Raw genomic sequence first — 15,257 nt, 5'->3', positions numbered from 1 at the left:
AGACAGACTATTTTGGACAGCTTTCTTGTACGTCATACTGTAGGTCCACTGACTCTAAACCTGATCTTAGTGCCAAAAGACCAGGAAGGGAAGTGACCTCAGATAGTGCCTTGCCTATGGTCCTTATGGAGGCGGATTCCCTTTCCAAACAATGATACAGTACAGTATTGTATCTGTAAATGCCAAGCTAAATGTCTGCATTTAAAGATTAGGATTAGTCTTTTATATTCAGGCTATTCCACTTGTTATTGTTTTTACTATTAAACATTTTTATTCTCTATAAAATGTGTTTTTGGTCTGTATTTTGCAGTGTCTAAAACTAATTAATTGGATTTACATTGATTCCTATGGAAATAATTGCTTCGGTTTTCGTCAGTTTCGGATTTCATCAATTGTTTTCGGACAGATTATCGACGAAAACCGAGGTACCACTGTATAGCAAGATTTCATATAAGTAATCACACAATTTTACTGCATGCTTTTGTAAAAGTCTAGAATATATATTTTGTTCAGAAGCTCCATAGGTTTCAGAATTCCACTTGTCATAGACCCAAACCTTTACAACTTTATAAAACTTTTAGATAATTCTTAGATAATGGGAGAATGCTAATATAAGACAATGCACAGAGTGAAATGTGCTGGAAGAGGGAATCATTTAACGCCCGCTGATCCTCCTGACATTTGTCATAGCGCTTCTTTCAATAGCGGTACATCTGTATTTATGAATTCCAAAGCAGTCGCTTGCCATAGTTCTGTGATAGTCAAGCCCAAGATACAAAGCACAGTATTTCTATTGTCACAAAAATGTCTCTCCTCAAACTAGATTGCACCGTCCTGACATCTCAGATAGAATTCATCAAGGTTAGCAAAAACTAGAATTGTGAAGCTGATGTGTGACAGCATAACACCAAGTGATCACTTTCTAATGCATGCAGACATGCCATTTATATGAAAATGTAAAATACACTTTTTTGTCTGCTTCAGTTCTACTTGCTGATTCAAGACTGTGATAGGAATATGACAAGGACACCGCAGTCTTTCTATCTTCCAGAGATGACTGAAGCCACGATGTTCTGGCTGCTTACAGATTATGCGCGACAATCACTTTTTATCTTCTATGTACCCCCAATGGCTCCAGGCTTAGATTTCTGTATTCATATAGATTAAATTGAACCTGTCATCAGGCATTTCCCTTATGAGCTGCGGCCAACCCCACTGAGCTCTTATATATGGCATTCCAGAACACTGTATATAAGAGCCCAGGCCACTCTGTAAAATGTAAAAAACAGCCTTATAATACTCACCTAGGGGTGGTCTGGTCCAATGGGTGTCGCTGCTCTGGGTCTGGTGCCTCCACCATCTTGTGCTATCTCCGTCCTCCTGCCCAGCCCTGTGTGCATGATGCGTCCTGTGTTATTCACAGAGGCCTCCATTGTGCTCCTCTGCAGGCGCACTGTGATCTCCCTTGCTGAGGGCAGGGCAAAGTACTGTAGTGTGAATGTGCGAAAAAAGGGTCAAAGACCGCCTGCGCATGCACACTACAGTACTTTGATCTGCCTTTGATCTGTGTTTTACATTATACAGGGCGGCCTGGGCACTTACATACAGCATTATGGAATATTGTATATAAGGGCTCACTGGTAGTGGCCGCAGCTCATAAGGGAAAAACCTGATGACAGGTTCCCTTTAAAGGGAACCTGTCACCAGATTTGGTGACTATAAGCTGTGGCCACCACCAGTAGGCTCTTATATACAGCATTCCAGAATGCTGTATATAAGAGCCCAGGCTGTTCTGTATAACAGAAAAACCCTTGCATTGTACTCACCTAGGAGGCGGTCCGGTCCGATGGGTGTCACGGCTCTACGGTCCAGCGCATCCTCTCTTGGCAATCTCTGTCCACCTTCTACCGAGCCCAGGATGGTATTGCGGTTTTGCACAGGTGCACTTTAAGGGTATATGCCCACGTTGCGTTTTTTCATGCTTTTCAGCAGCGTTTTTAACTGCACCTTTTTACTGCCAAAATGCATGCGTTTTGATTTTCCAGCAAAGTCTATGAGAAATAGGGATTTCTTGTGCACACCATGCTGTTCTAAACTCTGCGTGAAATTTGCATATTTTCGGGGGAAAAACTCTGCGTTTAAACAAGCAACATGTCAATTGTTGTTGCCATTTTGGCTGCGTTCCCTATCCATTCAATTTAATACAAAACTGCAGCGTTTCTAAAAGCACCGGAAAAGCACTAAAAACTTTAGAAAACAGCAAGGTGCGCATAGGCTACTTTCTTTGCGTTTTACATGCATTTTTAAAGCCAAAAGCATTGCCCTGTCATGTATACGGGCCTCAGAAGAAGGAGGACGGTGATCACCGCAGACAGGAGGCATCAGACTGGAGAGCAGCAACACCCATTGGACCGGACTGAACCCTATGAGAGTATTATAAATGTCTGGGCTCTTATATACAGTGTTCTAGAATGCTATATATAAGAGCTCACTGGTGGTGGCCACAGCTTATTGTCGCCAAATCTGGTTCCCTTTAACCATTTCTATCATGCAATCTTTTACAGATATCTTTCTATAACTTACAATGTGACAATTTACAACAGGTCAATTAAACATTGCTTTACAAAGTATTTATCTAATTTTCAATTCATTATTTTTTTTCCACCAGAGTAGAAATGAGCAACTCTATAAATTAAAATGCATCCAAAATCAACGTTATTGCTAAAACCTTCGCACACCAAGAGAATTCCCCAATGAATTTAAGCTTTCATTTTTGATAACTGAGAAGGTCCTGTGCTCCATATTCACCATCAAGCAAGTAACTTTTTGAAGGAGCACTAAAGTTTAACCCTGAAGACTTTTATTGATCATAGTTCACAATCATGAAGAATGATGAATTCACTTGTAATTGATGCAGTTACAGTGAAAAATAGAGCCTGTAAAACCTAAATGGTCCAACTTTTAATAAAACTCAATGGTAAAAATTACTTCCAGCAAAAGGAAAAATTATAGTCAGCAAAGGCTATCATCAGAAAATGACTTAGGCTGTGTCCGCACTTTGCGTTTCCACCTGCGTTTCAGCTGCTTTTTAGGTCCGTTTTGAACTGCAGCGTTTTCATGCCAAAAGGCATGCGTTTTGATTTTCCTGCAAAGTCTATGGAAAATGTGGATTTCTTGTCCGCACTTTGCGTTTCCCAACGCAGCGTTTAATTTGCATAATTTTGGGCAAAAACTCTGCGTTCAAAGAAGCAGCATGTCAGTTGTTTTTGCCATTTGGGCTGCGTTTTGCTAACATTGAAGTCAATGAGAAGTTGTAAAAAGCAAGCAACATCAAAATTCCAGCATTTTACATGCTTTTTGGCTGCAGAAACAATGCGTTTTGGACTACATAAACGCATGCTTTTCTGGCATCAAAATAATGAAATGATATGTTCCTTTACACACACACATAGTTCGACAATTAATTTAATGAAACATATTTTTTTTTTGCTATTTTAGCCTTAAATAGTATAAAACCGCTATAATTATATGAAATATAACTATTTTCGTTATGATTTCAATAATTATATATCTGTTTCTTTTTTTCCCCCTTTTTTATTGTGTTTGACTGTTTAAACTTTATTTAGCAGTGTCTTAATGTTCAAAACGCATCTGTCTAAACGCAATGGAAAAACAGGTAAAAAGCGATAAAAACGCGGCTAAAACGCGGTAAAAACGCATGCGTATTTACCGCGATTTAGTAGTCAAAAGCAACTTTGGCAAAAGCAATTTCTGCCAAAGGATGCGTTTAGAACTGCAACTAGGGCGACTCAAAGTGCGCACATAGCCTTAGGCTATGTGCCCACGGGACTCTGTATCTGCGGATTTTTCTGCAGCTAAATCCGCAGCATACCCCCGGAATCCGCACCTTTTCATAGGTGCTGATTTTGTGCGGATTTGTCGCGGATTTGACGCGGATTTCGTTGCGGATTTTGCGATTATTTTACATTCAATTGAATAGGCAAAATCCGCAGGTAAATCCGCAACAATAATTGACATGCTGCAGATTTTTCCACACAGAAATCCGCATGATTTCCGCTGCGGAAAAATCCGCAGCGTGGGAACAGCATTTCCCAAATGCCATAGAAAAGGCCAAGGAGTAGGTGTGCTGCAGATTTCTGAAAAATCCGCGGCATTTCCGTGAGAAATCCGCGGCAAAATCCGCGCATTTTCCGCAGCGTGGGCACATAGCCTTAGGGTAGTTTCACACTTGCGTTGAACAGCATCCGTTGCATTGCGTTGTGTGACGGATGCAACGGATGTGTTGCATATTGTGGCACAACGGATGCAACGGATAGTACAAAACAACAGAATCTGTTTTTTTGAGTTTTTTTACAGTTTTACTGGCGGCAGACTATTGTGAATGATCAGCTGATCACCCGGCTGCCAGGCGATTAGCTGATCACTCTCAAAAGCCGGCTGCTGGGCAATCAGCTGAGCGCTCTCAAAAGCCAGCTGCCGGGCGATTAGCTGAGCGCTCTCAAAAGCCGGCTGCTGGGTGATCAGCTGATCGTTCGGCCACCGAGAGACAAAACACAGTTCCTGTGATTTAAAACAAACAAAAAAAAAAAAAGATAAACATGCGCAGTAAAAAAATAAAGAATTCCGCAGCTCAAAAAATGTTACATGCTGCGTTCCTTCCCCCTGGCGGAAGCAACACAGCGTTGGCCAGCGGAAGCAACACAGGTACATCGGTCGCAATCCGTCGTCGAAACAAGTCTATGGGAAGAAGCAGAATCCTTTAACGTATTGCGACTGAATGAAAACAACGCAAGTGTGAAACTAGCCTTATTGTTTAATCAAATTTTTATGTTACATTTATTTTAAAATAGTTTTTTCTTTTTTTTCCATATCCTCAGAATAGTAGTCTTTCAGTTTTTCCAGTGGCCACCGAGATTTTTCAGACTCGTAGCGGCCGGTTCATCAAAGCTTTTAGGCATCTAAAGTGACACAAGCTTTGAAAAGTCAACATTTTTTGTTCAATGTGGAGTTGCGCCCAAACCTGTGCATTTGGTATTTTCATGCCACCTGAGATCAGCTCTGCTAAAACTGGGTAGAGCTGAGGAGGAGCCGGGACAGGGAGTGGTTATGCCTGCCCACACAATTCATGAAAAGTGGCAGCAGTTTTTAAGCCAGAAATGCAGACTGAAGTAGAATTACTGGCACAGTACATGGAGAAGAGGCACCAAATGTGTAAAATGGTGTATGCCTCTTAAAGTCGGCCGGTTACTGCAACGCAGCATAACGCGAGGGTGCGCTGCAAATGTCTTAATTAAGCTCCATAATTCCTCTGTTTTAAGGAAGAATTTTTAAAAAGGCTCCATATTATCAGAGGCAGGGTTAAAATGACTGGTGATACTTCTATATGGAGCTAATAAAAAACCCAGGCACATATTTCCTTTATTTTCCCACTGATATTGGCAAAAAAAACTAAAAACAAATAAACAAGAAGAGAGTATGAAAGTATTATAAAAAGTAAACCTAATGTATAACAAAAAAAAAAATGCAAACATTGGTTGAATAAGTGATTGAGAAAAAAATGTACAGCTCTTTAAACAGAATATTAAACATGTATGAAAAGAAACACTACCATTTGCCTGGTCAGGAATGGGAGTAAATGGCTTGGCCCAGAATGGGTTAACAATGCATTTAACTCAAAAATCTGAATTTAAATAATAGGTTATTTTCTGATGATATCTTCCCTTTACCCGCTACAAGATATCTTACGATGTGTCGGCGGGGTCACGTCATAAGTGACGCACATCCGGCATCATAAGTTATATTGTAACGTGTGACAGCTACGTGCGATTGCGATTGAACGGTAAAACGTTCATCGCACGCACGTCGTTCAATTCCTTGTTCAATGTTCCCGAGGTAGCACACATCGCAGTGTGTGACACCCCGGGAACGATGAACAGCAGCTTACCTGCGTCCCGCGGCTCCCGGCCAGCAATGCGGAAGGAAGGAGGTGGGCGGGATGTTTACGTCCTGCTCATCTCCGCCCCTCCGCTTCTATTGGCCGGCTGCCGCGTGACGTCGATGTCACGCCGAACGTCCCTCCCACTCCAGGAAGTGGATGTTCGCCGCCCACATCGAGGTTGTATGGAAGGGTAAGTACGTGTGATGGGAAATAATCGTTTGTGCGGCACGTTCAACAAATTGAACGTGCCGCACATACGATGGGGGAGGGTACGATCGCATACGATATTGTATGCAAAATCGTAAGGTGTAAAGCAGGCTTAAGTCATGAAATGTACTTGTAAGTACTAGCAGACAGGAGTATTTATCAGTGTTAGGGCATAATGAGACAGTCAAAGGACTCATCTAAGGATCGCATTGCAGTGCTTAGACTGGCCGGTGGCTCTCCTGACCTGAGCATGTCAGCTTCTATTTCTATGCAGCTCTCACACTCGGGTCAGGAGAGCCGCCGGCCAGTCCGAGCATTGCGATGCGATTCTCAAACGACTCATACGGCTGTATGACTAAGCCCTTATATAGATTTTTTTTTTATTTAAAACACCACTGCAGAGTTTTAATTTTATTTCAGCACTGGAGTGGTGTTCCGCCATCTTTATCTTTTTCCAGCGTCGTTTGTCAGTCTCCAGCATTTTGTGACCTGCCAGCTGCTCCAGTGTTTCATGGAGTGCACCAGAGATCACAAATTAATACAAGTCTATGAGAGCCTCATTTTGGCCTCACTCTAGCTTTCATACAGTTACATTGGGAGCTTGTGATGTAACTTCTGGTCTGTCAAAAGTTACGTCCACAAGATTGCGCTGTGGGACCATAGTGGTGACGAAACATGCCAGAGGGTAAATATAAGTCGGGGGCAGGGTACTTCGAGTTAGAGTACCATTCCAGGGATGCAAAAAAAAAAAATAATAATAATAATAATGTTGGAGTGGTGCTTTAAGTCACATTTTTTGTATGAAAAAAAAAGTGCAACAGGAACAAAAAGTCAAAGAATGAAGCATGCTGTGAAACATTTTCATTTTTTTTACTGCTCAGTTACGGTGCTGCTTAGTGACGGTATTATTGTACTTCAGCCTGAGAGACATTTAACATCAGGCATTTCCAAGAGATATATCTACAGCCAAAATCCATTTTATCACTTAGCAGCAGATTAATAAAACATAATATTACAATGTAAAATGTGTGTGCCTATAAATTCTCACAGCAATACTTCTTAGCAGTGACATACATCTTGCCATTAAAAAAGGTATATTTTCCCATAAATACTTACAATGTACCACATGCTTGGCCATTTGGGATCGTTGAAATAGGCAGAATGGATATTGCTAACTTTATAATCCCTTTTCGTCCTTCGCTTAACAATCTGCTGTTCTATCCACTCCACCTGCCAAGAAAAGAAAACCAATAATTTAATCCACAGAAACTGCGTGAAATGTTTATTAAGTACATATTACATTTCATCTTGGATCTATCACTGGCGGACACAGATAGAAGACGTTCCTAAGCAAGAACAGTACATTGGCCCTCTGAAGTCCAACAGCACATGATAATGTACAATTTCACCTGCACGAGTTGCACAAATGAGATCACTTTTAATTCTTTGTCATGTTTCCCAAGCTATTTTTGCATAATTTGCGCAGTTGAAGTTAGCAAGTTAATAAGGTTACTGATGTCATCACCGCTGCCGAGGGGTCTCAAGGATGGAAGCATGGCATTAGTCCCGTAATGTCTCATGAGAGTTGACATTACTGAAATACTGATACTAGTGAGAAATGACCTGGAGTGACCTATGAAGCCTAAAGCCTGCTTTACACCTTTCAATTCTGCATACGATATCAAATTGCGATGTGACACGCCCCCATCATATGTGCGACACGTTCAATTTGTTGACCGTGTCGCACAATTGATTATTACCCATCACACGTACTTACCCTTCCATAGGACATCAAGTGGGCGCTCAGTGGGCGGCGAACATCCACTTCCTGGAGTGGGAGGGAATTCCACGTCACATTGATGTCACGCGGCAGCCGGCCAATAGAAGCGGAGGGGCGGAGATGAGCGTGACGTAAACATCCCGCCCACCTCCTTCCTTCCGCATTGCCGGCGGGAGCCGCGGGACACAGGTAAGATCTGTTCATCATTCCCGAGGTGTCACATCTCGGGAACATTGAACAATCCGACATTCAATTTTTAGGTTTTGAATGACGTGTATGCGACGAACGGTTTTACGTTCAATCGCAATCACACGTAGCTGTCACATGCTACAACAACACTAACGATGCCGGATGTGCGTCACTTACGATGTGACCCCGCCGACACATCGTTAGATTTGTTCTAGCGTGTAAAGCCTGCTTTATTCTCAGAACGAGGCTCCATAGGCTGTACTACAGAATCAGTGGAGGTTGTGGCAACGCTATGGATTTTATTAACCCCGATAGAGGCATATTCGGCTAGTGTGCCGACAAAGAGAGATACACCTTGTCGTTGGCTGTTTGACTTACATAAACTGTCCAATTTGTAAATCAAGTATCTCATTTTCTCTGATGGTAGTAGCAAAATTCAGCACTCTAAAGAACATATTTAGCTGTATATATTTTTGTAACTTTGTTGAATTTTCAGCTTGCACCCGTTCACACCTAGTAGATGTGCTGGTCAGTCTTTTTTATATTTGAATGCCATAGATTACGTTGGGGCTGAAGGTTTTTTCTGGAAGCTAATAAAGTGATGAATGAGGGACTGTTTTTTCTTTAATTCTCTCTTTTTATGTCTTTCAGGCTTCCATTTTTGGACTGCATCAGATTTGGTGAATTACTTCGGAATCTTTATTGCTTTTTTTTTTTTTAATAAATTGGTGAGCCAGAGTGTTTTTTAAAATATTTTTTGTGGTTTTTTTTCTCTTTATATTTACTGGGTTAATAATGGGAGTGTCTGATAGATGCCTCTCCATTATTAACTCTTATGCTTGAATTAACAGCTGATATCAACTTCCAAAAATATTACCCCAACTACGACTGCGCTATTGGAATCGGGAAGAGTTGGGCAAAGTGCCAGAATTGGGCCATCCAATAAGTTGCGCCAATTCTGGAGTGGCTGTGGACTGGTATTGATAGGCTGCATAGGACCAAATAACCATAGGCCTTTTTAATGTCATAATACCAGACCTCATCGGTTGGATACAGTCCAAGGATACCTCAGAGTTTTACAATATCTTTTTAGAACAATTGAAGGCTTTGTAGCACCGAGATTTAATTAGCTGCTAATCAAATTTATATTTTATTGCCGCTAATGTCCATGTGGATTTCCTAAAAGAACAGGAAATATATGTTGTCATACTGAAGAATGTGATATAAAAAAAAACATTGCCAACCCCCCACCCACACCCACACACACAGACACACACACATATTTAACACAAAAACTTTGGTTTTACAATAGGCATTTTATATGACACATTTCTTTTAAGGCTCCTAAGTGTAACCACTTAACGACTCATAACAAGTGATGTACGTTATGGGTCATTTCCCTGCCTTTGATACAGGCTTGAAAGCCCGCATCTTTCCCCATATGATGGCTGATCTGATTAGCTGACATGAGCCTCTAACAGCAGCCAGTGGATAGGAGATCCATTTGTGGATGTTAACCAGTTAATTCCTGCTATCAATACCTGACAGTGGTATTTAACATACGTGCCATTCCTCGCTCCTATTGGCACTCCCGTGATGTGATCGCGGGGCGCCAATGGGTTGTACTGACAGTTAGGGGTCAGCTGATGACCTCTATGTCTGTCATGATGAGCCTCCTGTGAATGTCTGCTGCGAGGGGGTGTTCATAGGTGGTCTTGATTTTTGCAATATAGAGCAGTGCTGATGTCCTGCTCTGTATAGCACAAATGATCGAAAGATCACAGCTTCAAGTCCCCTAAAAGGACTAGTAAAAACAGTAAAAAATAAAACGTTTTAAAAAAAAAAATAAAAATGAAAATCTTAAAACAAAAAACACAAAAAGTTCAAATCACCCCCCTTTCGCTCCATTGAAAATAAAACTATATAAAAAAATACACATATTTGGTATTGCTGCATTCAGAAATGTCTTATCTATCAAAATATAAAATAAATTAATCCGATCAGTAAACCGTGTAAGGAGAGAAAAAGTGAAAACGCCAGAATTACAGTTTTTTGGCAGCCGCAACAACATAAAAAATTAAATAGCAGGAGGTGACCAAAACATTGTATATACAACAAAATAATATCAATAGAACCATCAGCTTGAGTGATAAAAACAAGCCCTCACACAGCGCCAGATACCAAAAATTGAAAACGTTATGGCTCTTGGAAAATCGTGGCAGAAGCAAGATTTTTTTTCAAAATTTCTAGTTTTTTTTTCCACCACTTCAATAAAAAAAAAACCCTCTATGCATAACTCTGGCACCTACGTAATTGTACTGACCTGGAGAATCATACTGCAAGGTCAGTTTTTGTGGTAGAATGAACGCTGTAAATAAATAAACCCAAAAACAATTGCAGAATTTCATTTCTTTAATTTCACTAAACTTGGTATATTTTTCCTGCTTTCCATTACATCACATAATAAACTGAATGGTGTCAATCAAAAGTACAACTCATCCCGCAAAAACAGTCTTCATCGACGGAAAAATAAAAAAGTTATGGCTCTTGGAATAAAAGAAGGAAAAAACAAAAGCTCAAAAATGAAAAATCGCCTGATCCTTAAAGGGGTTAAATATTGCATTTGAACTGGTAATGGGGGGGGGGAGGTCACGAAGTAAAGACTTTAGCTTTCATGAAGACACAAATCATAAGATGAAGACACAAATTAAAAGGATTTTCCCACTAAATACAGTATATTTTATAGTTAGGTGATAAACGTGTGATCAGTGGGGATATCCTGAAGACTGTGTTCCACATACTCCATTATACCTCAATACACTTCTCTGGGACTAATGGAGCTAGTAAACTGCTGCTTCTGTAGAAGTGAATGGTACTGTGGTTGAGCACTCTATTCATACAGGGAGCTTTGGTTGAATGGTTTTCAAAATGATTGGGGTCTAACCACCAGTGATCATACATTTATCACCAATTCTGTGGATAGGTGATAATTGTACGTAGCTGGAAAACCCCTTCAATATAATAAAGCTGCAATTCAAAAAAATAGCAAATATGTATTCATTGGTAGAATAACTGCTAGCTGTTATCTCAGGGAAACAGTTAACTCTCTATCACAGCCTGAAACTAATTTCAAAGAGCAAATTCACAGAGGACAGACCAAAAGGAAACATAATAATTCAAAGCCGTGTGATTATTTGTCATGATTCACTCAATTAAGCTTTCAGACACAGTATTGTCAGAATGGAAGTATTTTTCAGCGCATAAAGACCATGCACACCAGGGTACAGAACTCCAAGCTAATTTCTTTAAAGACGTCTACAATAATGGAAACACTAAATCTATAGGTCAAACGCACTTCTGAAAACGTGTTTCTGCTCAAGGACTCAATTAGGAATGTGTACAGGCAAAGAAAAATACAAGCTTCAATCCCAGTTCACGTTACCGCTCTCCTTCATAAAACATATCATTATTCTATTCACGAGGCTTTGTTCAGGTCTCTTATTTAGTCACTTTTTAGCTAATATATAAGCAAATTATATACTGTCCAGCAGAGATATCTGTACAATGTTGTAATGTTATAATCAGCCAACAGGTTATTTAAGTGACTATTTTCCAAACCTCCCATTTTGTTGTTAGTGTTCCTTCACAACTTAAGCCCCCGTCACATTTAGCGACTTACCAGCGATCCCAAAAATGATACTTCCTGATAAGGATCACTGGTAAGTTGCTGGGAGGTCGCAGGTGAGATGTCACACAGTCAGACCTTACCAACGACTCAGTAACGATACAGGTCGCAGTAGCGACCTGTATAATGATCTCTGCTGTCATTGGGACCCTGTCACACAGTGTCAAACACAGCGATGCGTCCTGCCCAGCAGGACATCGCCTTTAAAGAAAATGGTCCAGGACATTCAGCAACGACCGGTGACCTCACAGCAGGGGCCAGGTCGTTGCTGGATGTCACACATAACGAGATCGCTAGCGAGATCAAACCGTGACTCAGCAGCGATGTCGCTAGCGATGTCGCTTAGTGAGACGTGGCCTTAAGAAACTGTTGTAATGAGCAATGGGTCACATTTGTAAAATGTGTGGACTTCTCTCTTTTGGATCTACTGAACTAGTGAATAAAAAAAGGGTTATTTTTAATAAAAAAATGTATGAAAGGGTTTTTTCCCCACAAAGCAAGTTGATTTCAATCAATAGATCTTGGAATAATAATCCGTTCCACAATTGGATGTGTTTTTAAAAAATATCACAGTGCTGAGATAATCTTATACAGTGCCTTGCGAAATTATTCGGCCCCCTTGAATTTTTCAACCTTTTCCCACATTTTAGGCTTCCAACATAAAGATAAAAAAAAATAAATTTTATGGTGAAGAATCAACAAGTGGGGCACAATTGTGAAGGTGAACAATATTTATTGCTTATTTTAATTTTTTGTAAAAAATAAAAAACTGAAAATTGGTGCGTGCAATATTATTCAGCCCCTTTACTTTCATAGTTACATAGTTACATAGTTACTTAGGTTGAAAAAAGACCTAGGTCCATCTAGTTCAACCTTCCTCCACCAGTTCTACATTTGGTCACTAAGTCATTTATAACCAACAATGTTTTGTGTACTGAGGAAATCATCCAGCCCTTTTTTAAAAGCTGTTATAGTATCTGCCATTACTACCTCTTGTGGTAGGGCATTCCACAGTCTGACCGCTCTAACTGTAAAGAACCCTTTCCTATTTAGGTGTCGGAATCGCTTTTCTTCCACTCGCAGTGAGTGCCCCCTGGTCCTTAGTACTGTCTTTGGAAGAAATAAGTCATGTGCCAGTCCTTTATATTGACCACACATGTATTTATACATATAAATGAGATCTCCTCTGAGACGTCTTTTTTCTAAGCTAAACATATCTAACTTTTTCAACCTGTCATCATATGGGAGGCCTTCCATTCCTTGTAATAGTCTAGTTGCCCGCCTTTGAACTGACTCTAACTTCTGAATGTCCTTTTTAAAATGTGGAGCCCAAAACTGGATCCCATATTCCAGATGTGGCCTTACAAGTGATTTATAGATGGGTAACAATACGTTGGGATCACGGGATCTAATCTCTCTTTTTATACACCCTAAAATCTTGTTTGCTTTAGCAGCTGCTGCTTGACATTGAGTGCTGCTGCTCAGCTTATTTGTAATGAGAATACCCAAGTCCTTCTCCTGTTCTGTAGTCCCGAGTTTACTTCCATTTAATGTATACGCAGCTATAGGATTACTCTGTCCTAGGTGCATTACTTTACATTTATCAACATTAAATCTCATTTGCCAAGTATCTGCCCATTCTGACATCTTATCCAGATCTTTTTGTAATATTGTACTATCCAGGTCAGTTTTTAATATCCTACATAGTTTGGTGTCATCGGCAAAGACTGACACTGTACTATCAATCCCATCCACAAGGTCATTAATAGAGTAAAAAGAATTGGTCCTAGCACAGATCCCTGCGGCACCCCACTGCTGACTATAGCCCATTTAGAGAATGTACCATTTATGACTACTCTTTGTTTCCTATCTTTTAGCCAATTCCTTACCCAGTTGCATATTGTGTCCCCTAGTCCTTGCTTCTGGAGCTTTAGTATAAGGCTATTATGTGGTACAGTATCAAATGCCTTTGCAAAGTCCAAATAAATCACATCAGCTGCATTACCAATATCCAGGTTTGAACTTACCCCCTCATAGAACCCCAACAGGTTGGTTAGACACGACTTATCTTTCATGAATCCATGCTGTTTGTCAGTTATCATATTATTTTCTGCAATATATTTTTGCATGTCATCCCTTAAAATGCCCTCAAAAACTTTGCATACTACTGATGTCAGGCTTACTGGACGGTAGTTGCCTGGATCTACCCTCTTACCTTTCTTAAATATCGGTACCACATCAGCAATCCTCCAATCCTGAGGCACCAACCCTGTTACAAGTGAGTCTAAAAAGATGAGATAAAGCGGTCTGTCAATTACGGAGCTCAATTCCCTCAATATTCGTGGATGAATGCCATCTGGCCCTGGGGATTTGTCAATGTTTAATTTACTCAGACGTAGGCGTACTTCATCTTGTGTTAAATTAATTATATCGGGTGGTGGACTTTGATTTTTCACTTGTTGAATGATCCCTGGTACAGTCAGTTCCTTGGTGAATACAGATGAGAAATGCCTATTTAATATCTCAGTCTTTTGTTTGTCCTCTATAACTAACTTGTTATTATATTTTAAGGGTCCGATACTATCCTTTGTTTTCCTTTTGGCATTAATGTATTTATAAAAGATTTTGGGATTTATTTTAATGTCATTGGCGATTTTTGTTTCAGTAGCTAATTTTGCTTGTTTGATTTCTTTTTTACATTTCCTATTGATATCTTTATACTCCTGCAATGCTATTTCTGTATTCTCAGCCTTTAAGATTTTAAACGCCCTTTGTTTTTGTTTTATTAAACTTTGTACAGTCTTATTTATCCATAGTGGTTTCTTTTTATTCCTGGACATTTTATTACCAGAGGGTATACGTTTTTTACAGGACTCTAGTAGTATATCCTTAAACTTACCCCATTTATGTTCGGTATCCCCAGTTACCATGACTTTGTCCCAATCTACACATTTAAGCTCTTCCCTTAATTTGTTGAAATCAGCTTTCCTAAAATTCCAGGTTTTAGCATTCCCCCTTTGAAATGTTCTATTGAATATTACGTTGAAGCTTACCATATTATGATCGCTGGTGCCCAAGTGCTCCCGGACCTGTAGATCTGAAATTGTATCCGGTCTATTTGACAGGACCAGATCTAGCAAATTATCTCCCCTGGTCGGTTCACCTACCATCTGAGAGAGGAAATGGTCTTGAATGGTAGATAAGAACTTACAGCTTTTAGCAGAACCAGAAGATTCTATGTCCCACTGAATGTCTGGATAGTTGAAATCCCCCATAATAAGAACCCGATTATTATTATTAGCTGCCTTTTCAATTTGTTCCAGCATTTCACCTATTCACCCTTATAGCAAACTCCAATTAACATTTTTCCATTATTCCCCTCCCCATGTACATTTACCCATACTGACTCTACATTGTTGCTGTTCCCCTCAATGTTA

General features: G+C 40.1%; 1 protein-coding gene across 2 annotated transcripts in view; it reads right to left on the bottom strand.

The window, feature by feature from the left end:
- The window catches only part of PCSK5 (proprotein convertase subtilisin/kexin type 5), an 883,213-nt gene that overhangs the window by 736,651 nt on the left and 131,305 nt on the right, over window positions 1–15,257 (bottom strand). For both annotated transcript variants that reach the window (XM_075318085.1, XM_075318076.1), the window contains exon 3: window positions 7,283–7,396. In XM_075318085.1, the coding sequence (XP_075174200.1) occupies window positions 7,283–7,396 (114 nt within the window). The remainder of the gene's footprint in view (window positions 1–7,282; window positions 7,397–15,257) is intronic.

This window comes from Anomaloglossus baeobatrachus, chromosome 1 (assembly GCF_048569485.1).
Source record: "Anomaloglossus baeobatrachus isolate aAnoBae1 chromosome 1, aAnoBae1.hap1, whole genome shotgun sequence".
Classification (NCBI taxonomy): domain Eukaryota; kingdom Metazoa; phylum Chordata; class Amphibia; order Anura; family Aromobatidae; genus Anomaloglossus; species Anomaloglossus baeobatrachus.
The sequence above is the reverse complement of the archived record's forward strand: the minus strand, read 5'-3'. Positions and strand labels throughout refer to the sequence as shown.